Consider the following 27,711-nt stretch of genomic DNA (forward strand, 5'->3'; position numbering starts at 1 on the left):
CCCTGAGCTTCCATTGGCTAAGTTGCTGTGATGTCACAGAGGGTTGCATTCAATGCTTGGCTCTCTCAGATCAGACTCGCTGAAGACACAACTAATTTAGGTTCTATAATTCCAATGGGTCTAATCAAAGTATAGTGGTAAAGGTAAAGGTAAAGGGACCCCTGACCATTAAGTCCAGGCGTGACCGACTCTGGAGTTGTGGCGTTCATCTCGCTTTATTGGCCGAGGGAGCCAGCGTACAGCTTCCGGGTCATGTGGCCAGCATGACTAAGCCGCTTCTGGCGAACCAGAGCAGCACACGGAGCCGTGGTGGCGCCGGAGCATGATATCTGTTCTCATTCTGAAGCAAAGTTCTTAACCAGAGGTACTATTTCTGGGTTAGCGGAGTCTGTAACCTGAAGCGTCTGTAACCCGAGGTACCACTGTACTGCTTAGCTGGATACATTCCAGAGCTTTCTGGCAACCAACGGCAAACAACCAGTCATGGGACAGAACATGCTAGAAGCAAAATGAAAAACTAGAACAAACTAAAGGTAAAGGTAAAGGTACCCCTGCCCGTACGGGCCAGTCTTGCCTGGGACTCTAGGGTTGTGCGCTCATCTCACTCTATAGGCCGGGAACCAGCGCTGTCCGCAGACACTTCCGGGTCACGTGGCCAGCGTGACAAGCTGCATCTGGCTAGCCAGCGCAGCACACGGAAACACCGTTTACCTTCCCGCTGGTAAGCGGTCCCTATTTATCTACTTGCACCCAGGGGTGCTTTCGAACTGCTAGGTTGGCAGGCGCTGGGACCGAACGCCGGGAGCGCACCCCGCCGCGGGGATTCGAACTGCCGACCATGCGATCGGCAAGTCCTAGGCGCTGAGGTTTTACTCACAGCGCCACCCGCGTCCCACATACAAACTGCAAGAATCAAATTTGGGGCGAGGAAAATTTGCACAGACCCATGCAAACTATACAATTTCGGCTGCTGGCAGCAGAAGGGGGGGGTGCAAAATCCCAGCCTAGTGCACCCCGAAGGCAGAGGCTTACCTGGCCTTGCAGAAGGCACCCCACTTCTCAATCCAGATATACCGCAAACCTTCAAACTGGTAGTAGCGAAGGACGTTCTTCTGAAAAGATTTTTTTTTAATGTTTTACTACTACCGTTAAAACCTTCAAGAAATATCAAGTAAAGGTATCGGAGAGGAGATCCGTGGAAATGAAAACATGAGACTTATGGTTTTGTTACATATGATTGTAGCCTTTTCAGGCCTTTCTCATGGATGGAAAGAGCATTGCGCCCGGGGAGGGAAGAAGGAGTCAAACAGACACAGAAGGGTTAATCCAGAGAAAGAGCTATTTATTCTGCCTTCCGGGTAGCAGAAGGAGCTAGCGTGATAATTCACAAGCAAGCACAACTTTTACAGCATGGCATGCAGCATATATTCCCTCCAGTTCCCCCCCCCTTTCTCCCCCTCCTCAGGAGCCCTGCCTCATGAGTTTTCCTGAGCATGAACAGAAACTCCTGTCTTGGGACTCCTGGCGCCCTTCCCAGGAAGAAAGGGGGTTGAGAAGCCTGCGTGCCAGCGTGTCCAAGATTTGTTGCAACTGGGTAAGATAAAACTCAGTTCTCAGGCCTGCTTCTGATTGGCATTGACAGAGCCATTCATTAGCTTTTGAAGTTTTCTTGCACTGATAAAAAGAACGCTTTGCTTATGCAGCAACATCTGTGAGAAAAGCTAAATGAGAAAGTAATTTGAAAAGTCTTGAGGCCTTGTGGTGGGCGGGGTGACTACAGAGACCAATGAACCTATCCCCTTCATGATTTTATTTTGGAATTGTCTGCTTATTTTGGAGTTGTTTGTTGTAAAGAATGTATATTATGTGAATAAAATAAAAAAAAATTTAAAAACACTTCGTTTTATGCTCTTCTGGTCTCCTTAGCAATGTACGAGTGGGATGTCATTGTTCCCCTTTTTCTGAATGGAACCCGGAAGAGAGAGATGGATGCAAAGGGGGTGCATTGGGCAAAGGGGGCACATACACTGGCACAGAGGAGAAAGCAGGTCAAGAGTCAGGGGCTGCCAGCTGCAGGGAGCAACTGGCAACCAGCCTTTTGCGATTGGATGAAGATGTCCAGGCATGACCCTTGGTGCAAAGCATCTCCACCTGCCTGGCTGCAGTCGGCTGATCTGACATGTCTTTTTTGCTGCCATGCTGACGTATGAATCAGCTGTTGAGACTCCCTGATTCACCTGGCAGCAAAAAAAAAATAAAAAATACTGTATTTTTCGCTCTATTAGACGCACTTTTTCCCTCCTAAAAAGTAAGGGGAAATGTGTGTGCATCTTATGGAGCAAATGCAGGCTGCGGGGCACAGCGCTCCCTCTCCCTGTTCTGGCTTCTGGCTTAGCTGCACAAAGCCTCTGCAGAGCAGCAGGATAAAGGCACCCCACTGCCCTGTGGAGGCTTTGCGCAGCTGAGCCCAAAGCTAGAACAGTGAGCTGGAGCACTGCGCAGTGCTCCATCTCGCTGTTCTGGCTTTTGGATAGCCCCCGCGAATCCTCCGTAGGGCAGCGGGACAAAGGCTCCCAGCTGTCCTGCGGAGGCTTCGCACGGCTTTTGCAGGAAGTGGGGGGAAGGGACAGAGTGTGTGACTCTGTCCCTTCCCCCCCACCTCCCAGAAAAGCCCCCAAGAACCACGCTCCCTTTAAAGAGCACACGGTTCTTGTGGGAGATGGGGGAAGGTACAGAGGACAGCTTAGCCGCGCGCAGCCTCTTCCGGGCAGGAGGAGCCTTCATCCCGCTGCCCGGGAGAGGCTTCAGCGGCTATCCCAGAAGCCAGAACAGCAAGAGGCTATCCCAGAAGCCAGATCCCTCTTGCTGTTCTGGCTTCTGGGATTCAGAATTTTTTTTTCTTGTTTCCTCCCCCCAAACTAGGTGCGTCTTATCGTCTGGTGCGTCCTATAGAGCGAAAAATATGGTATATATGTTTTTAGAAGGCGACTAGACGTTCAGATTTGGCACCCACAACCCAGGTCCCAGGAGCCATTTGGCTCCTAGCTTTTCTATCCCAGTTTCTAACACTGGGGTTGTCTTGAGAGAGCTTTGGCATCTCAGGGGGCAGCCTTGGGCAAGTCTCTCTCGTTCCCCACTGCTGCTCTCAGACTACCTTGCAGGGTTCAAGCTGAGATAAGGGCATATTTAAATATAAAACCTAGAGGCACTTGGAAGCCCATCTGAGTTTTTTGGCTCACAGCATGCCTGTGAGGCGGCGCAGGTTGGGGTTCCAGGAAAACATGGGAGGATACTTGGAGGTTTTCCAAGGACCAATGCAGCTGGGTCAGGCAAACCGAGAGGTCCTGGGTTTGTGGGGTGCAAGGGGCTGAACTGACCTCCTCCTTCCGATGGAGCCCAATCGTGTCTCGACTTTCATCTTCATCCTCAAACACACCCACAGCGATGCTGTCTCCTCCACCGTCTCTTCCATACTCAAGGCTTTGGAGGAAGAGGGAGGGAAAGAGGCAAAGGAGACAGCACAGAGCTTAGACCTCAATTTGAATCTCATCCTCTTCGAAGAGGAGGCTTTAGCCTCCAAATGCATTTTCTCCTAAGTAAGTCCCAGTCATGCTGAAGCATGCGAAGTCGTAACAAAAGAGAGTGGGCCTCTCTCAGTATGGGCTGAATGACTTCAACCTGGATCTGGACTCCCTGTTATCAATGTAAACAAGGCATTGGGGGTGGGTTTCAATGGAGAGGCAGTGTTAGAAATTAGCCAGGCTCCAGGCATGTTTTGCAACTGGCACGGGTCCAACTGCAACCACATGGAGATCTCTGGATGCTGTGGGAATTTTCAGGGATGCAGGAGAGGATATATTGTCTGATTATATCCTTATCCAACTTGTGTTAACAAGTTCCACAATTTCAGCAGAGTAACATTCCCCTTAATTTTAAGTTTGCAACGGATGCGTTTTCCTCAGGCTCGGTAAAGCCTCTGTAATAACTGTTCTGGTATTTTCCCCTTATTCCCTCATAAAATAAAAGAGACGACACAGTCTTCTACAAAAGTATAAAAAGAGTTTACTGACATTCTGTTCACAATCAGATCCCAGAAGGCAGACTTAGCTTAATGAAGTAGCATACACTTGGAATCTATCTCTTAAGAAGACAGTCCCTTTGTCCACAGGGCATCTTTGGCTCAGTAGATGTTGTTTCTTCGATGCATGTGGTGAAAGAGTGAGAGATGGCTGCCCTGCCCTGTGCTTTTGTCATTACCTGCACAGGTGAGGCCACACCCACCTCTAGTCACAGGCAGAGGAAGTCTGTCCCAGCCCAGAAGGAAACAGGAAGTTTACCTGCTGGCTGGACAAACATCCCTCCCCATGTGTAAACATGTTCACTCTAGGAATGTTGTACTTGACTGCTCTTGTGTTTCACATCCTACAGATGCCAGGTTGCCAACTGGGGAAAGCAAAACGTCACTTAATCAAGGATCTGAAATATTTTCCTTGACGCGTGAATTTGTTTTATCCTTCCTTGTTTTAAACCACTTTGAGATTAGTTCTTTAAAATAGAAAGTGGTATAGAAATGATGATGATGATGATGATATCCCAGGGGTGGGGGGGAGAACTAGGCAAACTAAGGCCCAATTGCCTTCTAAATCCAGCCCGCGGATGGTCCAGGAATCAGCGTGTTTTTACATGAGTAGAATGTGTCCTTTTTTAAAAAATGCATCTCTGGGTTATTTATGGGGCATAGGAATTCATTCATCCCCCCCCATATAGTCCAGCCCCCCACAAGGTCTGAGGGACAGTGGACCGGCCCCCTGCTGAAAAAGTTTGCTGACGCCTGAACTAGACATTCCATTGTGGCAACCATAACCTAGGTTAAAGGTGCCATTTGGCGATTAGACTATATATGTGAGTTTCTAACACTATGGAGAGGGTCTTTTACAGGGTGGGGTGAACCCACTGAAAGTTGGAACTGCTGCAATGCCATTTATACGTTTCAGGTCCTCATTTGCAAGGCCAAAGGCCCAGAGTTTGGACACTTATTGTGGGGCACACCTCTGACCCACAAACAGTTTGCATGTCCCCCAGCCCTTTTCTGATTCATTCATATCTTCTGCAAATTCAAGACCAAGAGAGAGTGGCCCCCAACGCCTCCACTCACCTGCCTTCTACCATCTGTTCTGTTCGGACACAGGCTGTGAAATACTGGCCAAATTGGTCCTGGAAGAGAAGCACAGAGGGCACTTGGCTCAGCTGTGGGGAAAGAGTTTGGCTCACAGAATCAAAGAAAGGAGAACAGGATTGAGGTGCTGGCCCTAATCCTGATCAAACAGCTAGCCAGTTCTTTCCTGGGGGGCTTGACACCTGCAACTTTAAACCTCCCAGACACCTGAAATCATAGAATGGCAGAGTTGGAAGGGACCTCAAAGGTCATTTAGTCCAACCCCACGTTGGAGGGCATCAATCTGCAACTCACCAAACCAAACACAGCTCACAGGACATGTACAGAGTGTTGATACCCCCTCCCCACAAAAAAATTCTTCAGTTTCCAGACAGGCAGCAAAGAATTGCTTGTAATATGTGGGTTTTTTTTTACAGGTTTTAGTACCTTTTTGAATATTTTTGAATTGCATGGATTAAATCTGCTTCATTGTGCTTTTAAAATTTGGGTTTTTTTATTGAAAGGCAGGATACAACTCCCTCAAAGGAAGCTCAGAATTGCTGAGCCCCTCAAGGGCTACATTCCGCAAGGAGAGGGGTCAAGACTTGGACAAGCCTGCCTTGAGGCTTCAGGGTTTGTTTTCAAATGTGGCCCTCAAAAAGGAGGTTACCGTCTCACCATGGAACAAAAGGCTCAATCTGCAGCATGCCACCAGTGTGGGAAACTGCAGTCAAGCATAACTAGCAAGTATAGGGCTAGTTAGTATATGAAGGGGTTAAGATAATAGAGCTGCGTTCCTAGACTCAACTAGGTCACGCGCCCTCAGAAATGAAGCTTTCTACTTCCTTTCTCTCTCTTTCTGCACCATGTAACCAATGAAGGAGAACATGTGTTAGTATGCTCCCAAGCTTAGAGCACATGTTTGGAGCCATATTCTGTATTTTCTACTCAGGAGTATTTTGCTGGTGTTCTCCTTGAAGCTGCATGGAACAACACATGTATCAGACCTTTGAATCTGTAAGTAAGACATTTTAAACTTACTTAGTGTGTGGTCTGTTCCTTGAAAGGGGGGTAGAAAGAGGGGAGCATCATGAACGGGATAAAAGGGTCCAACGACCTATATTCCTGACATGGTACTGCTGCACAAGTTGTGACTTGATTTTAAACTCTGCTGGGGCTTTCTGTGTGCTAGCCCCATGTTTTGAATCTAGGCACCCAGCCAATTATTTTGTTATTTATCCCCACACTTGAGTCCACAGCGATTCATATATTTAATTCCCCGATAACCAGGACCCTTGGTCATTTCTGAAAATGTGACATTTGGGGTACAAATGACAAAAGTGTGCCTGCACACCTGCTCCATTGCACCGCCCCTTCTCTCCCAAGCCTTCTCCCCTCGCCACCCGCCAATTCCACTCACACGGATGACCACCCAGTCAGCTTGGTGGAGAGGGCAGCGGCTGCATTTGGCCCGGACTTTGAAGTGTGGTTTCCAGTGGAAAACTATCAGTGGGATTCCCACCATCAGCAGAGAGAAAAAGTGGCAGAGGATGATCTTCCATGTTTTGCTTTGGTAGCCTGTGACTTCCTGGGGGTGGAACAAAAACAGACGTTTTAGGCCCATGCCAATTATATGACCTCCACAAACACACACACAGGAGGGGGGAACCCTTGCAATTTAGAAAGGTGCATTTGAGAGAGACCCCGGCATCCTCCTCCTGAGATGGGGAATGACATCTCTCGCCCAATTAAATGGTATCTTGGTTAAATTGCAGCTCACAAAGAATTCTATTGCAACCTAGCACAAGGGTTGGCAGCTGGAGGCCCTCAGGCCAAATCTGGCCAGCTGAAGGGATGTGAATTGACTGTCCAGGTTGCTAGCCTGATGGCAAAAGAGCAAAGCGGTACCCATGGCAACAAGACCTCCTTTGGGGAAGGACTAGGTGTACTGCAGTCGTTCCAGCCCCATCTCCTTCCCTCACTTATCCACGTGGCTTTCCAGGAAACTTTGTTGTTGATCATAATAATAATAATAATAATAATTTATTATTTATACCCCGCCCATCTGGCTGGGTTTCCCTAGCCACTCTGGGCGGCTTCCAACAAAACACTAAAATACAATAACCTACATTAAAAGCTTCCCTAAACAGGGCTGCCTTCAGTTTTGGCAGTTGTTTTTCTCTTTGACATCCGGTGAGAGGGCGTTCCACAGGGCGGGTGCCACTACCGAGAAGGCCCTCTGCCTGGTTCCCTGTAACGTGGCTTCTTGCAGCGAGGGAACCGCCAAAAGGCCCTTGGCGCTGGAGCTCAGTGTCCGGGCAGAACGATGGAGGTGGAGATGCTCCTTCAGGTATACTGGACCGAGGCCATTTAGGGCTTTAAAGGTCAGCACCAACACTTTGAATTGTGCTCAGAAACGTACTGGGAGCCAGTGTAGGTCTTTCAAGACTGGTGTTATGTGGTCTTGGCGGTTGCTCCTAGTCACCAGTCTAGCTGCCGCATTCTGGATTAGTTGTAGTTTCCGGGTCACCTTCAAAGGTAGCCCCACGTAGAGTGCATTGCAGTAGTCCAAGCGAGAGATAACTAGAGCATGCACCACCCTGCAAGACAGTCTGCGGGGAGGTAGGGTCTCAGCCTGCGTACCAGATAGAGCTGATAAACAGCTGCCCTTGGACACAGAATTGACCTGCGCCTCCATGGACAGCTGTGAGTCCAAAATGACTCCCAGGCTGCGCAGCTGGTCCTTCAGGGGCACAGTTACTCCATTCAGGACCAGGGAGTCCTCCACACCCGCCCGCCTCCTGTCCCCCCAAAACAGTACTTCTGTCTTGTCAGGATTCAACTTCAATCTGTTAGCCAGCATCCATCCTCCAACCGCCTCCAGACAGGATTTAAGGACCTTTAAGAATGACGCAGCAGGGGCAAATGAGCTCTGCCCTTGATTCTCTCTCCCATAACCGACAGGCCTCACCCCCCCACACACACACCCTGTACCTACCATGCAGGCATTAGGGGGGCTCTGGTTGAGGGTACGGTAGCCGAGTCGCCGGCCTCCCAGCAGCCTCTTGGTGTCTGCAATCAGAAAGAGAATGAGATCATGTTCCTAAACGCGGGACAGAGGCATAAAGGTGCTTCATCCTGCTGTGGCTACAGACCAAAGAGTAGGTTGAAATCCCAGCCAGGACTGCTCTGGGGTCTTTCATTCTGGTAAAGGTAAAGGTAAAGGGTAAAGGGACCCCTGATCACTAGGTCCAGTCGTGACCGACTCTGAGGTTGCAGCGCTCGTCTCGCTTTATTGGCCGAGGGAGCCAGCGTACAGCTTTCGGGTCATGTGGCCAGCATGTCTAAGCCGCTTCTGGCGAACCAGAGCAGCACATGGAAACACCATTTACCTTCCCGCCGGAGTGGTACCTATTTATCTACTTGCACTTTGAGGTGCTTTCGAACTGCTAGGTTGGCAGGAGCAGGGACCGAGCAACAGGAGCTCACCCTGTCACGGGGATTTGAACCACCAACCTTCTGATCGGCAAGTCCTAGGCTCTGTGGTTTGGCCCACAGTGCCACCCGTGTCCTTCTCATTCTGGTAAGTGGTATGTACGGTAATTTTTGCTTGCTTGCTTGCTTGTTTATTGAAAGCTGCCCCTGCTCCCTCTCCCTGGTAAAGGAACCAAGGTCTCGGGAGAGCTGTAAAATAATTGAGTTATGAAGGAGAATGAGTGGGTCTGATTGAACAGGGAGAAGAGCAAAGATCTTGAAAGCCCCGTTTCAATTAGCTTGGAGAGCAGCCGAGGTCTTGCAAAGCCCTTGCAGCCAATCACACACACTCTGCTCTTGCAAAGACACTCTGTTACTCAGAGAACTTGCAGTAAAGCCAATGCTAGTCCACATTTTCTTTTCTTTTTTTCAAATTTTTGTATTGATTTTCCAAATTTATAAACAAACAAACAAACATAAATCCTAACTATAATTATTCCGCTATTATTAACATTGCTAAGTGACTTCCTTGAATCCCCCTGGCTGAATTTCAATGTACCGAATTTTTTACTCTGTAATACTCACTTTTCCCCTCCTAAGAAGTAAGGGGAAATGTGTGTGCATCTTATGGAGCGAATGCAGGCTGCACAGCTATCCCAGAAGCCAGAACAGCAAGAGGGATCGCTGTGCAGCGATCCCTCTTGTTGTTCTGGCTTCTGAGATTCAGAATCTTTTTTTTCTTGTTTTCCTCCTCCAAAAACTAGGTGCGTCTTATGGTCTGGTGCATCTTATAGAGCGAAAAATACAGTATATCATTGTAACAGTTTTCCAAAACTAATTCCTCATAAAATTTACTTAATCAATTAACATCTTTCTTACTTTTCATATTAACTTTAAACATATTATTCTATAACATCACATATTTAAATCCTAAGCCAATCTGGTATTTGCAAGTATTTCTATTTAAATTATCTTAACATATTTAACTAAATATTCTTTAAATTTCCTCCATTCCTCCTGGTACTCCTCCTCCTTCTGGTCGCAGACTCTTCCGGTCAGGTCGGCTAGCTCCGAAAAGTCCATCATCTTCATCTGCCATAGTCCACATTTTCTCTAATTCCTTCATTGTCTATTACTCCTTATTTAAGAAGGTGGGGTCTTGGGACAGAGGCGGAAGAACTTGAGCGAAGCTGCCTGGCCTTCCAGCCAGTCTTGACCCAGCAGACCTCCGCCTTTCACCAGCTCTTATCCTCTCACAAAAAGGCTGTTGGGATACAGGGATGCTCTTACCTTCCTTGGGGGCTGACCTGCTCCCACCCCAAATCCCTGCTTACTTGTTTCTCCTGGGGTTCTGTCCTATTATTCCAAGGGAAGACGTGGCCAAACTGCACCTGAGGCTGTGCTACCTATCCGCCACCAGCCCCACCCCTTTCCCAAACACGACTGCAGGAAGCAGCAGGCTGGCACCAGGCCAGGGGAGCTCCAAGTTGCTCCGCAGATTATCTGTGCCATTTGCTGTCGACAGCCGGCTGGCTGGCTTGCCTTGCTAAGGGAGCTTGCAGTGGCGTAGCGTGGGGAGTGCAGGGGGGGCCGGCTGCACCGGCCGCAACATCTGGGGGTTAGGGTTAGGGGGCGCAAATCCATGGGTTAGAGGGCGCAAATTACTTGCCTTGCCCCGGGTGCTGACAACCCACGCTACGCCACTAGGAGTTTGCACACATGACGCACCCACAGAGCAGGAAGCTCAGGTCAAAAGCCACACGGTTGACTGGGCACGATGCCTCCAGCCAGCCCCATAAATGCTACCAGTGACCAAACCGGTTTCATCAGGTGGAATTTTCCAAATGAGCAAAATGGGCAGAAAGTGTTATGTGCAAAGCAGTGATGTGTACCCGGGGAGAGAGTGGAAAGAGCAGGTAGGAGGGGTTTGGAGGAGAGTCTTTGGCAGGGGCAGTTGGCCCTCTCAGAAATGCCCTCTTCTGATGAAGGCAAGCAGGTGCACCTCCAGAGTTTGGTGGTGTGTGGGAACACAACAGGGGACTGAAGTGGCCCCATGCTTGTCACAGTCTTTTTCTTCCTCAGCACTAAAAAACCCTCCATTGCCGTGTTTCTCCAAACGTGGGTCTCCAGCTGTTTCGGGACTACAACTCCCATCATCCCCTAGCTAACAGGACCAGCAGTCTGGGATTATGGGAACTGTAGCCCCAAAACAGCTGACGACCCAAAGTTTGGGAAACACTGCTCTGGGGCAAAAGGAGGCAACCAGCCGTAAGGGCAGGGGGCAGAACTGCAAAGGCAAGCGGAGCCAGGAAGATTCTCCGCACACACGTGCCTGTTTACCAGCCAATTAATCTTATTAAAACATTATGAATCCCTGCTGAGCTGCAACAGGCGTCCACTATTTGTACTTTCAGGAAACAATTGAAGACATTGTTCGTTCAACAAGCTTTTCCAGCTAAGTAAAAAGATCTCTGGTGTAGGTGCTCTTATTTTTTTTGCTATTGTTTTAAAACCTACATTTGGTTGTCTTTTGTACTGGGTTTTAAATTACTTTGGGTTGCTGTTTTAGGAGATTCCTAAATAAATAAATCATTAATTTATTAATAAATTATTATTAATCATTATCTTTTAAATTGTATTTTAATCAACTTGTTTTTATTATTGGTTGTTAGCCGCCCTGAGCCCGGTCTTGGCTGGGGAGGGTGGGGTATAAATAGAAATTTCTTATTATTCTTATTATCATCCGGAAGCTTTGCTCCAGTCTTTATAACAACAACAACAATATTTATTACGGCCATAGGCCCATACAGGTAAAAACAACACATAAATAACAGCTTGTGCACATGGGTAAAAAAAAAACAGTCGCTAAAACACCACAGTAACAATAAAATACTATAAAATGGAATGGCATATGACGCCTTAGTTAGTTTGTAGTGCTCCTTGGCGTCGCTTTTGGGTAAGGACAGCGACCAGGAACCTAGCCACATTCAGGGTCGTATGGGTATCCTTATCCTGCAAAATTTGAGCAAGGTGGAATTTTGGTGGGGTACCCTCTAGTTTCTGTATGATTGATCCCAACAGATTTGCCCGTGGCACATTGAACAGGGGGCAAGTGAACATGATGTGCTGGAGCGACTCCGGCGTCTCCTTATCACATTCACACGTGGCGGGGGCTTGGCCCTTTGAGAATCTATGTCTCAGGACGTTGGAGGGAAAAACGTTGAACCTCGCTTTGGTGAAGGCCAGTCTATGGGCAACAGTCGAGAGGGAGGAGAGGTATGATGGAACGCAGTAAGTTAAAGTGATACCAATGTTCTGGGGCGAACAAACACCTCCCCCCAGCATATAATTTCGCTGTAGATCGATGTCATCCAGTCTTTGGCGGATCAGTCTTTGAGCAGTAATTTGGTCTAGTTTTAGGGAATCTGAAGGAGAGATTCCATAGCTCAGGAGTTTGGCATGAATTCTACTAGTCCAAAGGCTAGCGAATTCATCTCGCCATAAGCACTGGACAAGGTAGTGGTTTGGTAATCTATGCCACAATGATAACCAATAATTGAAGACTTGCTTCCACAGGCAAGTTTCTAAGGATGCGATCTTCAGTTCTAGTCGCATGGCTGCGTTGCTTACGCACAGGGGGAGCATTAGGAGCCGCCGCAGGAATTGATTTTGCAGTGTCTCGAGAGGAGCAAGATCTGTCATCACGGCCCAAAGCGGGGCAGCATAAGCTAGCACGGCGACCACTTTTGCCTTGAACACCTTTAGGGCCGAGGGAACATGCAAAGCTCCATCCGAAAAAAAGAATCGGAGGAGCGCATATGACAAAGTTTTGGCCTTGTTAAGTAGGTGTTGAATTTGAGCTTTCCACCCCAAGTTGTGTTGAAAAATAACTCCTAGGTATTGAAATTTTAGGACTTGCTCTATTTTTGCTCCACCAAGCTTCCATTCGTATAATCTCCGGCTTCTGGAGAAAATCAGAATCTTGGATTTAGCATGGTTGATGGTTAATTGGTTGAGTTGACAATACGTGGCAAAGATCTTCAAAGCTCTGGTTAGTCCAACACGTGTATAGGATAGAATTACCGCGTCGTCCGCATATAAAAGGAGTGGGCAGCGATAGTCCGCAAGTCTAGGCGCGTGTGTACTTGGAGATGAGTTAACTAGGGGTGCTCGCATGTCGCTGATGAATAGGTTGAATAGACAGGGAGCCAATATGCATCCTTGGCGCACTCCCTTGTTTATTGGTATCGAATTTGTGAGATCGCCCGCAGGGGTAAGTCTCACTCTAGCAAGGGTGCCTTCATGGAGCTGACTTATAAGCCATAGGAGTCTTCTATCAATGCCCTGTTTCGCAAGTTTCTCCCATAGAATATTTCTAGGAACGCTGTCAAAGGCTGCCTTTAGGTCTAAGAAGGCAGCACAGAGGTAGCCCCGGGGGGGAGAGGAGTACTTTCGTGCCAGATGGTAAAGAACTATCGCATGATCGGTTGTAGAGCGTTTAATTCTGAACCCTGCTTGTTCGTGGCCAATCTGATTAGTCTCATCTACCCATCGCAATAGTTTAGTCAGCAAGAAGCTGGCATAAATTTTCCCTATGATTGAAAGGAGGCTGATGTTACGGTAGTTTTCCGGCTCCATTGGAGAACCTTTTTTATGAATTGGTACTATAATGGCCTCCTTCCATATTTTGGGGATGAGGCCAGAAGCGTTGATTGCATCAAAGGTTTTGGCCAAGATGCCAGCCCACCATTTTGGGTGTAGTTTAATGGCTTCAGCAGGGATCAGATCGGGCCCTGGGGCTTTACCCGGTTTCAGCTGCGCTATTAGCTTGGCTATTTCGTCCGGATCGGTGGGAGGCCAAATAGGTAGGTGGGTAAACAGGTGCGTCAGGTGGTCGGAGGGAGCATCTGCCTGTGAGAAGCATTTCTTCAGGAACAATTCCCATGTCGGTGCAGGGATGACTGCCCTTGGGTATTTCCTCACCCTTCTGTTGATCAAAGACCAGAATTCCCTGGATCTGTGTGATTTTGAAGCAGTAATCAAAGCCTGCCAGCGATTGTGTTGCCACTCACGTTTGGCAATTTTCTGCGTGCGTTTGTAAGCTAGCTTGGCTTGTGCATAACAGTCTTTATACTTTATTAACATTTGTTATCTTTTGGACTACATGGAACTGGCGGAAATGACTGGCAGAATCCGAGACCAGGGAGAAGAGTCGGTAGAAGATTGGAAGAAATTTAAAGACTATCTACAGAAACACTGTAAAATTAAGGAATGTTAGAAGGTTGCTGGAATGAATTTACGTGGTTTTAGCAGTAATGTTACAAAGGGGTATGTAAAAATGGATTGTTAACAGGTGAATATGTAAAGTTACAATATATTAAGATAAAATATCAAGATAAAAGCAAAAATGGTAAGGATTTGCTGAAACAACTATTGAACTAGAATACAAAAAAGGGAGGTGTGAGGTGGTCAGGGAAACAAGCAAATGACAGACAAAACATGGAAAGACTGACTTGTTTTTAATTGTTTTTATTTTTCTGTATTTTGTATTTTTTGTTTCTTTTTCTTTTTTCTTTTCTTTTCATTTTTGTAACTTTTTTGAAACTTTAATAAATATTATTTTTTTAAAAACAAAACATTTGTTATCTTTTAGGTGGAAGCAAAGTCTCGCTGCAGATTCACATTCACAAGGATATCCACAATATAGATTTGGGTGGATTTTTTAAAAGCAACATTCTCCCCTGAAACATGGTCAGAGGACATCTCTCCCTCCAATTCCTCCCCTCTCCTGAATCCTTTAAACTATTATTCAGGGGGGTTTTGTTGCTGTTGTTGATATTAGTTTTTAGTTCTTACGAGTTAATGTAGAAACTGTTCAGTTTGGTTGTGTACCTTTTGGTCTGTTTTATTTGTTGTTTATGACTACTTCTTTTATGTTTGTGATTATGTAAATCTTTTTATGTTATAAGCCACCTTCAGCATAGCATCCCCCCCCCCAAAAAAAGATGACGATGAAGCTGGAGGAAAGTCTGCTGAGCAATAAATAGATTACCCGGTTTTTCAGTTTCCCCATGATTTCTTGCCAAAGAACCATGAACATGTCAAGTTTTTTTTTTTTTGCTGGCAAATTGGTCATTGGTAGGAATCAGCATAAGCAGATAAAAAGGCTTATAAGTCTTCCCTTCTCCCAACTACTCTTCACAAGGTAAGCAAGTATTCCAACAGATGGGGAGACAGGTATCCGTTTCACAAGAGGCTCATAAACCATTAAAGCAGATTTTCTGTGACTGTGTGTGCTGTGGTCCCGCACACCAACCACCCAAAGATCTGTCCCATCCTCAAAATGCCCCTTGCCTGCTTGCAGCCCCAGAATACACAACTGCCACACCTCTTCTTCTAAATCCCTTTTTTTTCTACGTGGCTCATCCCCACCTTCAGGCAAGCTCTGAGATGCCTAACAGGGCACCGCATCTGACACAACACAGAAATGGACTCAGTTCGACTGCTAGATCAGACTTGAAAAAGGATAACCACCACCAGGCTCCTCCTCATCTGGCACTACAGCTCAGTGGAAAAATAATTCTCCGTCAGCTTTCTAGAACATAGGTAAAGGTAAAGGGACCCCTGACCATTAGGTCCAGTTGTGACCGACTCTGGGGTTGCGGTGCTCATCTCGCTTTATTGGCCAAGGGAGCCGGTGTACAGCTTCCGGGTCACGTGGCCAGCATGACTAAGCTGCTTCTGGTGAACCAGAGCAGCGCACAGAAACACTGTTTATCTTCCCGCCAGAGTGGTACCTATTGATCTACTTGCACTTTGACATGCTTTCGAACTGCTAGGTTGCCAGGAGCAGGGACCGAGTAACGGGAGCTCACCCCGTTGCAGGGATTCAAACCGCCGACCTTCTGATCGGCAGGTCCTAGGCTCTGTGGTTTAACCCACAGCACCACCCGTGTTCCTAGAACATAGAGGCCAATTTATATATATATATTTAAAGAAACCTCCCTATCCCCCATCCCAAATGATGTTCTAAAACTACCTGACAAAACCTTGGCCACATTCTGCAGCCTCCATTAAGCAGATCTGGCTTTCTAAACTTATCAAGAGTCCTTGCACCCACAATTGCTGCATGAAAGGAGGGTGGCCTGCTTAGCCCAGGCAAGCAGCTCCAAATGATGCCACACCTGTGAACAAGCAGCAGGTGTGGCTGCCAGGGACGAAACAAGCACTTTTAGGCAGGCACCTCCAAGCCTTGATGGAGGACAACAGGGTTGAATCAGACCAGGAAATGCATGGCTCAGCTTCAAAAGGGAGGTGAGCTGGAGAGCCACCATGGTGTTGTCTGCCTGCTAGGTCCCCAGCCCCTCTCCCCCCTCCTACAAAAGCTGTGACAGGGTGCAGAAAACGGGTCTGGAAGCCCCCTGCAGGATTCCACCAACACACTGGGGCTGGGGACTTGTTTGCTGAAGATGCTTTGCCAGGAAGCTGTACCCTTTTGCTAGTAGACTGCCTTTATTCAGACCTATCTCAAACTACAGTACTTTGGATACCTGAAGGTATCTCTGTCTTGGATATTTAGGCATTCATTCAAAACTGAGTTCCCACATTTGATGCCAATCAAACTGTTTCAGAGGCACAGAGTCTAAAACACTGAGAATGTGAGGTTCTTAGTTTTGAAGTGCCACATCAAAATTTGAATTTCCCATTGGAAATCTGGGTGTTCTGCATGTTGTTCAGTGAGGACCACGTGCTGCTTTAATAGCTATGAATATTATTGATGGGGAAAACCACAGCTGAAAGAGAAACCGGTTTGCTCACTGAGACAGAGATTTTACTTCTGCATTGCTGGTGGCAGATTCCTGAGACCCTGGACGGTGGGCTGAATGAAGTTAGCTCCTTCTTTCATTACTGTCACCATGCCTGTTAGGTAGGAGGAGGACAGGGAAGCACTGACAGCCCACTGAATGTGGCTTCCTGCAAAAAGCAGCTGCCCCTTTTGAAAGAGCGTGTTTCTAGCCCTCATGATTTGCTTGAAAGGGCAGCATCAATCCTTGCTGGAATCTCAGGAGCTGGTGCAAAGTGCCTTTACGGGGTCTCCAGCAGTTTTAGAGGCGACAGAAAGTTCTTAGTGAGGAGCAGTGTTTGAAATTAGCCAGGCGCATTTCGCACCTGGCTCTTGACCACTTGCAGCCAAGTGAAGATGCCAGGGAGCCAGGATGGCACCAGATATCTCCACTATCTGAGGATCATTGGACCTGGACTGTTTTCACACACTAATACCCCATCCTGTAGAATTCTATATTTTATTTGCACGATTGGAATGAATTTCTGGAACCAAAGTGCTTTTTCTGTGCCGCCTGAGCAGGAGCAGTCACCATTAAGAAAAAGAGGTCAGAACAGGCCAATAGATATGTGGGCTGTCCCTGGATCAAGTGACTTTTCTTCTTTCAAACTTCAAAGCTCTTAACCTAGCTTAAGGATCTCATCTGAACTAGCCAGACATTTAACTGAGAATGATTCGCAGTCAGCCCATCATTTGAAAAACAAGACTTTAGAGCCGTCTTGGTCAAAAATGGCAACTAGACATCCAGTTTTGGCAACGGAATTTGCTCAACACATTTTCTTTTCCAGGACAGAGTTTGTAACACACAGCTGGGCCCAACACAAACAACTTTCTTTCCCCCTTTCTCCCTCAAGCCAAGATGGTCCGTGACATTCTCTGCTATGCAGCCTTATACAATCCCAGTCACAAGACCCACTTTCCACCCTGCTCAAGGCATAAGATGGCCCAGAACCTTCCACAAATCAGTCTCTCTCATGTCTATCCTGCAGGGACTGTCCCAGAGGCCCTTCTGGGTGGGAATTGGAGGGGCCAAAGCCCCAAACTCCAGCTTGCCATTGCCTCAGCGAGACTCTCTGTGGTGTCCACTTCTACCTTCAGAATGGCAACTGTGGCCTCCCCATTAAAGAAGACTGAATTGGGAGCCTGTGTGTGTGGTGGTGGGGAGATGATGCTCAGGCCCTGCCACTCGCCACTGGGGCATCCGAATGGCCACAGCGGGAACACAATTACTGAATTCTTATTTATTAAATTTATATACCACCGTTGGTCCAAAGATCACAGGCGTCATCTAATCCAATCCCCTGCAATGCAGGAATCTTTTACCCAACGCGGGGCATAAAACGCAAAATGCATATAACCACCACCACCACCACCAGACTAGAGGGGGGCCCTTGGGCCTGATCCAGCAGCTCTCTGTGCTCCCAACTGTAAACCTCCTCCTCCCAATAGAAAAAACTATAATTATTTTTTTAAACCTTCATCCTTTATAAACTCGGCCCCCCACCCCTACCCCCGGTTCAGTCCTTGGCTCCCTGGAAGCCCCACTTTGCGTAACTTCAGAAACTTTCCCTTTCTCCCCCTCCCCCCCTCAAAAAAATAAAATCGCTCACTGAGGCGAAAGAAAATGAAAGAGGAAAGTCAGCAGTTTCGGGGAACGTGGGAGGACGTGGGGCAGCCCAGGCTGGTCCGGGGGTAGGGGGCACGTCTGTCTCTGCCTCACCATGTGCCCCCCTTCTTGGCTCGGACGGCCCTCTCCGTTGAGCCCCCCGACCCCGTCAACAGCAGCAGCAGCAGCAGCAGCTGTCCCTTCCTGGGCCGACCTTGCAAGGAGCGCCCCGCACCTGCTCCCTTCCGTGACCCCCCTCCGGGAGCCCCCCCTGAATCCCAGGGAAAGGGCGAGACCCCTCCCTCCCTTCCCCCCCTCTTCCCTGCCTCGCCGGGAGGCTCACCTGAGCTCATGGCCCCCCTCCACGAGGAGGAAGTGGAAGTGGAGCAGCGCCGCAGCGGCAGCCGCCTCCTTCCCGCGCGCTGCCCGCCAGCGCGAAGCAGCTGCAGCTGACGGTCCGGGGCCGGCCAGCTGGAGGGGCGGGGCCTAGCGCAAAGGCTGCCGGGAGTCGTAGTTCTTCCCCTCAGGGGCTCAAGTGGCGGTTCTTCCCCAGGTTTCCCCCTGGTATGGGGACCAGGAGGGCCCAAGAACACCAGTCGCGTATTCCACATTCCTTGCATCGTTTTTAAATAAATTCCACCACCACCCCAACACACACATATTTATTAAAAGAGAGGGTGTTGTAAATAAAAATCTGCCCTTTTCCCTTATGGGGTATCCAAGAGCCCATATAGAGTCCTCACATAGGTTCCCTATTGGTAGGAGAAAATAACAGAGGCCAACCAGAGAATATTGAGAAGCAAAGCAGCTAGTAAGCCTGATCTTTATTGATCTGTTGCAAGAGGGTGCTCCCCTCACACGCAGGAGAGGAAGAGGACCCCCAAAATTGCTGTGCAAGGGCTTATAAAGACTTTTGAAATTCCCATCCTCTGATCAAGACCACCCCCAGAAACATTATGCGTACATCACAGAAGGGGTGTAACCTAAGACCACCCCTCAGATAAGCAGGTCTAAAACAGAACATTTGCATGTTGTTTTCTCCTGTCGCTTTGTTTATTTCCTGTCTGGCAGGTTAAAGGTAAAGGTAAAGGTACCCCTGCCTGTACGGGCCAGTCTTGACAGACTCTGGGGTTGTGCGCCCATCTCACTTAAGAGGCCAGGGGCCAGCGCTGTCCGGAGACACTTCCGGGTCACGTGGCCAGTGTGACAAAGCTGCATCTGGCGAGCCAGAGCCACACACGGAAACGCCGTTTACCTTCCCGCTGGTAAGCGGTCCCTATTTATCTACTTGCACCCGGAGGTGCTTTCGAACTGCTAGGTTGGCAGGCGCTGGGACCGAGCAGCGGGAGCGCACCCCGCTGCAGGGATTCGAACTGCCGACCTTTTGATCGGCAAGTCCTAGGCGCTGAGGCTTTAACCCACAGCGCCACCTGCGTCCCTGTCTGGCAGGTTACTTGATTGGATTTCTTGGGGAGCCTGGGCAGTCTTGTAATGATAAGGCTCACACCCTTATTCAAACACAGATTAAGACAGGATTTGTGAAGGAAGAGACAATGGGGAGGCTTTCCCATTTTGACCATGAGGAGAAACATTTGCTCAGTTTAGGAATCAAAATGGTTCCAGGTTGGCTTTCCTGTGCTGATCTATGTACGTGTGGTTATGAACGTTGCCATATATCTAAAACCATAAAATTCCTATCACAAGGGTAATTTAAGTTGCAGTTTTTTCCAGCTCCAGAGGCGCCAAGCCAAGGAACAGAGTAAAAAAGTGCTATAAATCAAAAGGGCAGCGCGGCTTGTTTGTAGAGGGGCAGGTTCTTGGGTCAGGGTAACCCATCTTGATTCGCAACTGAACCCAACGAACCTTCCCATCTCTCACAGGGCCAATACAAACAAATTATAAATAAAGGACTGACCCAGAGGACGCTGATGCAAAGACACTATGCAACAGAATGAAAGGATCAATAATCCTCCCTGAACAACCTCTCCCCCCCCCACCTTCCTTCAATGTCTAGGACAATAGCGTCTGTGAAAAACGGACTGTGAAAAAGACTATGAATTGAAAGTGGATACTCTATGTACCTTTCCTTGCTCATTTATTTTATTTTATTTTTTGTATCACAAAAAATCTTGGATAAAAACTAATTCCTAGAGAAAAAACAATCCTTCACCATTCAAAAATTGTTATGTACTGAGTTGAATAGGATTGCATTGAATAGGATCAGACTGCAGCAGTCTGATTGGTCCTAGAACAATAGGATTCAGAATGCAGCAGTCTGATTGGTCCTAGAACAATGCAGCAGTATGATTGGTTGGCAGGAACCACCCAATCATGCTCCAGATAGAAGTGAATCCACAACCTGATTGGCTTACAGTAGAATTCCGGAATTAGCCAATCATGTGCAGCCCATTGTGTAAATAAGGTATATAAAGCAGATACTTTGAGGGGACTTTCATTCATTCCTCCTCACCACTATGAGCTGAATAAAGAGCATGAAATCACTTTGCGACTCTGAGTATATTTCAAAAATTATAAAATATTCCCTGAAAAAAAGACACTTTCTTTGAGTTCACAGAGCAATCCTGAAGCCATCTTGACCCTCTTAATGACCCCAGACATTTACTCTGCAGTTGAAGGAAAAACCTTTCCCAATAGTTCTTTTCACTTACAAATCCTTCAAATGCTATAAACATCTCACATAAATAGGGGTAGATCTGTGACAATAGATTCAAGAACTGTTGAATCTTTACCATTTCAAGGGAAAGGTTCAGACTGGTCAGGAAAGGGCAACCAGCAAACATTGTCAGGTATCATGACAAGAGACAAGCCAGGAGAGAAGACTGCCTCTTTCTGTGATGTACCGTATGTCTGATGCTTGTTGGGCGGGCAGTGGTTTTCAACCAGGGTGCTGTGGCACCCTTTGGTGCCTTGAATTGTTACCGGAAAAATCCGAGGGCTCCCTTGGACAAAAACAAAGACACCAACCAGGATAACTTGGACCAAAACAGCAGCCTGTAGGCTTGGCCTTTATTGAACTGTTGCAACAGGGTGTTCCCCTCGCTTGCAGGAGAGAGGCAAGACACAGAAAAATGGTGTGCCAGACCTTATAAAAACTTTTGAAATTCCCATCCTGTAGGTCAAGCCCACCCCCAGAAACATCATGCATACATTACAGAAAGGAGGGGTTGAGGGAGGAGTTGTGGTGGTAACCTGAGTGTCCTGTCACCTGCCTGATTCCCTTCTCCCCCTCCCCATGAGTCATTTTCAGAAGACAAAAGGTAGTCGCAGTTTCCTGCCCCCTGAGGGAAGATCTGATCATTGTCCTTTGTTCCAGTCCATGCTGAATCCACTCCCATATGGAAGTTCTTTGTGGATTGTCTTCTGTCTAGGACAATCAGGGTTGGCATAGCAACTGGGCAGGGCTCCTGTGGATGTGCTGGCATGCTCAAGGGATTATGGCTGGCCTGTATCTTTTTATTATTATTATTGATTTTAATTCGTTTTGCTACATCAAACATTAAAACAAACAAAAGTAACATACATAACACATACACACAAAAAAGAAATACATAAAAAAGAGAAATAATAATAACAAAAACAAAAGAAAAAACATCTCCTAACATAAGATACCAACAAATTAACTTACATTTACTAAATAACACGCAACACTGATTGACTTCCCTTCATCTCGGTTTCAGAATATATTATATGATTTTTTTATCTGCAGTTTCTTTTCCTCAAAAAACTCTTTACATCACAAGTGTTACGTCACACCTACTGTGATTTTTAGATTTTTTACCTCTGTTTCCATGTATGTCATAAATTTATTCCATTCTTTGTTAAACTTTATATCTTTTTGATTTCTTATTTTCTGTGTCATTTTTGCCAATTCTAAATAATCAAATAGTTTAGATTGCCACTCGTTTATAGTTGGGCTGTATCAAACCTTTCCCATTTTGTAGTCCTTCCTTCATGCAGTAAAATAAAAGTGGAATAGTGCAAATCCGATGTATGGTTGATTTTCTATGAATTTATCTATGAATTTATAACAGAAGTGTAGCGTGTGTAGTGTGAGTGTGTGTGAAGTTTGAACAAACTGAATGATGGGGGGGGGGGGTTTTCCTGCTACAGAATGATGGTCAAGGGTGCTGGGAGCAACACTGGCCTCTGTCCCTCTTTCTTCCCCCCCCATGCCTTCTTGCATCTCTGCCTCCCAAAGGTTTGCACAGCTGTTTGTTGCAGCACCCCGGGCTACAAGCTCCCCAGGCGAACGGTGCCTCTGGAGCTGGCCAGGGGGTACTTTCCAGGCCCCTGTGGGGCAGCATGAGGAGGCACCTCTCTTTGGGGAAGGGGAGGCAGCTGCGGCTGTCCAGAGGACTCCTAAGGAGAGGGGAGAGAGGAAGAAGGAACACTCCACAATGGAAGGAGTCAGAAAAAGGACGAGAGGCTGCCATCTCTGCTGGCAAGGGGTGACATAGCTGGGCTCCGGAGCCTCACAGGGCTGCCACAGAAAGAATGGAGTTGGTCAAGGGAGCCGTGGACTCAAAAAAGTCAAAAATCTCTGGGCTAAGGGAAACCCAGCCAGATGGGTGGGGTATAAAAATATATTTATTATTATTATTATCATTATTATTATTAGCAATTTCTCAAGTCTTTAAAAGTTGTTACACACACTTGTCTTGGTTCCTCACCTCCATGTAACACATAAGATGAGAAACTCCGTCGCAACAGGAAAATTAAGATCTATCTTGCTTTGACTGGTTCCTGCCTACACACATTTTTCTCTTGAGGCATCTGATCAAGATTTGCAAATGTTTCATGCCAGGCAGAAAAGCAGCTGGCTAAGTACTTTGGCAGTTGTTTATCCTCCTGGACAAGGGGCCCCCTGATTTATAGCAGAAGCAGGAGACAAGTTTATCAAAGTTGTAAAAAGGGAAATACAGGCTGGGAGCAAAGGTTACACTGACCCTACATATTACAGAATACAATCAAGCTGCAAAAACACTAATTAAGAGTTGGTAAATAGTAAGATCTCTGTTTAGATAGAATTTAATACCACAAGCCATTTGTTTTAGCCATTTGTTTTGGAATGCAGGGGCAACAGGGGCAAAAGGTGATCTGGTAATTAAGGTGCCTTGTCGAGGCAAATGTAAGATATATGGCTACTTGTCTGCCATTTATGGATAGAAGGTAATATAGCTCTTTGTCTCCCATAAAAGGTAATAGGAAATGGGTGTATCTTTTATGATTGGTTCTAGCAAACAGCCAATACGAATTTCAACCAGGCTGATTGGACAGAGGCAGCCAAAGGAGGAGCAAGGGGGCTGGGCTGAGGAAATATAAGTGCTGGCCATCAGGGCTGGAGCATGGGCAGAGCTTTGGTAACCATATACCACTGTGCCTTTCATTTATTTGTCTGACAAATAAATTATTATTTTAATTTCTCTAGTGCTGCGTTGAATATTTCATTCCAGCTAAGCGTTAACCACAAGCAGGGTGCTACACTCTGACTCATAATGGACTTAGCCCCAAACCCAAGTAACTAGTAACTGAAGAAGGTGGGTCATGGGTATTTAAGGGGAGGCTTTCTGCATACGACACACCCACTGCCAAGCTGCTCCATCTCATCTGCCCCCAACCCCATAACACCCTCTCTCCAAAAATAGAGATCTAGGTGATATAAGAATTCTAAGGTGCCAAATATATAATAAACGTTCAAGCCAAACACATACATAAGTACAGGGGAGCAAAGTATAACATATCACAAAAGAATGGCCAGGCTGTCCAGGTAAAGCAATCAGTGACCATTAACAGATATCCTGGCCAACAGGATTTCTGCTGTAGACCGCCTCTTGTGATGTATTTCTGCTGTTGCCCGCCTCCTTCTGTGATGTATGTATGATGTTTTTGGGCGGTGATCTTGAGCTACAGGGTGGGCAATTTCAAAAGTCTGCATAAGGGCTTGCACACCATTGTTCTGGGTTCCTCCTCCCTCCTGCATGTGGTGAGTGAGGACCCTGTTGCAACAGTTGAATAAAGATCAAGCTTACTATCTGCTTCGCTTTTCGATATTCTCTGGTTGGCCTGTGTTATTTTCTCCTATCAATAGGGAACCCACTTAAGGACTCTATACGGGCTCTTGGATAACCCATAAGGGAAAAGGAGCTGGCTTTCTTCTTATAACAAAAGCAATTGTTGAGCTGAAAAACAATTAAAAAGAAGTATATTAATAGTGAAATTTTGGGAGGCCTAAGATATAGTTTGTTTAGCTTATACGTTAATCTGGCACTGTCCACACACACAAAAATTACCTTTTCCAATTCTTCCCCTCAGTTCCATATCCTCAACCTTTTCTTTCTTTAGATTTTCCCTTCAGTCAGATACAACTTATGGCTCCCTCTCCTTCCCTCAAGCTTTTGATTTCTCTCATTTTTACTTCAGAAAAACTTCTCCCTTTCTCCTTTCTCCCTTATTCTCCTCAGGCATTTTCTCCTTACCACAGTCACAGTGCATTTTTGTCAGCATTCCTCTTTCCTTCAGTTGATTTTGCTTCAGCTCACGGGGCTGGAAGGTGGGAGATAAATATTTTAATGAAGGAAAACACACTCCCCCCCCTTTTCTTTTTTACTTCCACCTAAGAATTTCCCTTTCTGGAAAAGCTTTCTGTCCACATAGTTTCAACATAATGTCATAGATCTCGGGTATCTGAGTCTGTTAGTGAATGGTAGACATGAATAACAGTAGGCTTTATATGATATTCGGGATCTGAAGGGAAAATACGAGCTTCAGAATTGTCAGACAAGAAATTCCTGGTTTAGCTCAGTCTGGCCAGGTTAGCTAGGTGCTGCCCCATTGAGAAACAATAGCATACCCCCCAACATACCCCACCCAATTGACTGGGTTGCCCCAGCCACTCTTGGTGGCTTCCAACGTATATAAAAACATAATAAAACATCATATATTTTAAAAGCTTCCATATACAGATGCTTTGGGGATTGGAAACAGTGGCGTAGCGTGGGGGGTGCAGGGGGGCCCGGCCGCACCGGGCACAACATCTGGGGGTTAGGGTTAGGGGGCACAAATCTACGGGTTAGGGGCCGCAAATTACTTGCCTTGCCCCGGGTGCTGACAACCCACGCTACGCCACTGGTTGGAAAACTCAGTACCCTCCAACATGTCTCTGATGAAAATAGGGATGTCCTACCATACCCCTCAATATTTCTCCAATGGAAATAGAGACGTCCTAAGGCAGGGGTCAGCAAACTTTTTCACCAGGGGGGCAGTCCATTGTCCCTCAGACCTTGTGGGGGGCCAGACTATATTTTTGGGGGGGGAATGAACAAATTCCTATGACCCACAAATAACCCAGAGATGCATTTTAAATAAAAGCACACATTCTACTCAAGTAAAAACACCAGGCAGGCTCCACAAATAACCCAGAGATGCATTTTAAATAAAAGGGCACATTCTACTCATGTAAAAACACGCTGATTCCTGGACCATCTGTGGGCCGGATTTAGAAGGTGATTGGGCCGGATCTGGCCCCTGGGCCTTAGTTTGCCTACCCATATCCTAAGGAAAAGCAGGACATTCCAGGATCAAATCAGAAACCTGGGCATCTTCTGTAAATCTAAGACTGTCCCCATGTTACAGAATTTAGGGGATGTGTGTCTTTAATGGCCTAACTCCTATTTTAAGGGATTCTGGGTCCCCCAAGTTTTTTTTTTAGTTTTTTTAATAATAATTTTTATTAACAGGCCAATCACATCACATTATCCAAATCACATTAGTTCCAAATTATACAGCCAAATTTTAAGTTTTGTTGGGGGTACCTGTGATGGGACAATGAGCTACTTGTGCGTAAAAGGGTTGGTCCCTCAGAGTTTGCTCAGCGTAGCAAAGCTCTGCCTTGAGCGGAGCCCTTTGACATGGCTCCGTCAGTCGCTGGTAGAATCCGACAGTGGGCGCCTGCGGAAACGTTTCCAGCATAAAAGCTGCTTAACGGAAATAGGTCTCCTGGATTCCCTGCGTGACAGTTTCCGGCGAGGGGTGGGGGTTCCTAAAGGGGGCCTTGATACCTCTTCGCTGTTCCCACTGGAAGTGTCCCAGAGCCTCTCCTCCGATTCCCTTCCTCTTGGAGCTCCTGCTCCCCCCCTACTGGTTCCCTCTTCTGCTGCAGAGTCTCTCCTATTCTCCTGGAGCCCTTCCGCCACCTGTTCTTCCGATGGCAATTTCCTGACAGCACCCCTACAAAGTTTAGCGGTCGAAACAGAAGGCTTTTTATCACAGGAAAGGAAATCAGCCCTTGACAACTTAACCGGCAGAAAAATATTTTTTTGAAAAAATCCCTAAGCCCCGGGGTCACAACTTCAGCAAAAATCTGACTTTCTGCAATAGACTCAAAAATGGTGCCAAACGGTTGCAAACGCTCCCCTGAGATGTTTGTCGGTCGAAACAGAAGGCTTTTTATCACAGGAAAGGATATCAGCCCTCGACAACTTAACCGGCAGAAAAACATTTTTTTGAAAAAATCCCTAAGCCCCGGGGTCACAATTTCATCAAAAATCTGATTTTCGGCAAATGACTCAAAAATGGCTCCAAACGGTTGCAAATGCTCCTCTGAGATGTTTGGCAGTCGAAACAGAAGGCTTTTTTTCACAGGAAAGTAAACCATCCCTCGACAACTTAACCGGCAGAAAAACATTTTTTTGAAAAAATCCCTAAGCCCCGGGATCACAATTTCATCAAAAATCTGACTTTCGTCAATTGACTCAAAAATGGTGCCAAACGGTTGCAAACGCTGCCTGAGATGTTTGTTGGTCGAAACAGAAGGCTTTTTATCACAGGAAAGGATATCAGCCCTCGACAACTTAACCGGCAGAAAAACATTTTTTTGAAAAAATCCCTAACCCGGGGTCACAATTTCAGCAAAAATCTGACTTTCTGCAATAGACTCAAAAATGGTGCCAAACGGTTGCAAACGCTCCCCTGAGATGTTTGTCGGTCGAAACAGAAGGCTTTTTATCACAGGAAAAGAAATCAGCCCTCGACAACTTAACCGGCAGAAAAACATTTTTTTGAAAAAATCCCTAAGCCCCGGGGTCACAATTTCATCAAAAATCTGACTTTCGTCAATTGACTCAAAAATGGTGCCAAACGGTTGCAAATGCTCCTCTGAGATGTTTGGCGGTCGAAACAGAAGGCTTTTTATCACAGGAAAAGAAATCAGCCCTTGACAACTTAACCGGCAGAAAAATATTTTTTTGAAAAAATCCCTAAACCCTGGGGTCACAATTTCAGCAAAAATCTGACTTTCTGCAATAGACTCAAAAATGGTGCCAAACGGTTGCAAACGCTCCCCTGAGATGTTTGTCGGTCGAAACAGAAGGCTTTTTATCACAGGAAAGGATATCAGCCCTCGACAACTTAACCGGCAGAAAAACATTTTTTTGAAAAAATCCCTAAGCCCCGGGGTCACAATTTCATCAAAAATCTGACTTTCGGCAAATGACTCAAAAATGGTGCCAAATGGTTGCAAATGATCCTCTGAGATTTTTGGCGGTCGAAAAAGAAGGCTTTTTATCACAGGAAAAGAAATCAGCCCTTGACAACTTAACTGGCAGAAAAATATTT

The 27,711-nt window shown here is 46.7% G+C and overlaps 1 protein-coding gene across 2 annotated transcripts in view; it reads right to left on the bottom strand.

The window, feature by feature from the left end:
• ATP13A2 (ATPase cation transporting 13A2) overlaps nucleotides 1-18,558 on the bottom strand; it is a 47,431-nt gene extending 28,873 nt beyond the window's left edge. Inside the window, exons 1-6 of one of the 2 annotated variants that reach the window (XM_081923236.1) lie at nucleotides 18,422-18,558; nucleotides 8,154-8,227; nucleotides 6,576-6,743; nucleotides 5,156-5,214; nucleotides 3,378-3,480; nucleotides 1,033-1,109 (exon numbers count right to left, since the gene is read on the bottom strand). In XM_081923236.1, the coding sequence (XP_081779362.1) occupies nucleotides 1,033-1,109; nucleotides 3,378-3,480; nucleotides 5,156-5,214; nucleotides 6,576-6,743; nucleotides 8,154-8,227; nucleotides 18,422-18,431 (491 nt within the window). In that variant the 5' untranslated portion in view covers nucleotides 18,432-18,558. Of the gene's footprint in view, nucleotides 1-1,032; nucleotides 1,113-3,377; nucleotides 3,481-5,155; nucleotides 5,215-6,575; nucleotides 6,744-8,153; nucleotides 8,228-18,421 lie in introns of both variants that reach the window. The other variant, XM_081923235.1, reaches the window with a different exon arrangement.
• Nucleotides 18,559-27,711: the final 9,153 nt, after the last annotated feature.

Source organism: Podarcis melisellensis (genome assembly GCF_964234715.1).
Source record: "Podarcis melisellensis genome assembly, chromosome: 8".
Classification (NCBI taxonomy): Eukaryota; Metazoa; Chordata; class Lepidosauria; order Squamata; family Lacertidae; genus Podarcis; species Podarcis melisellensis.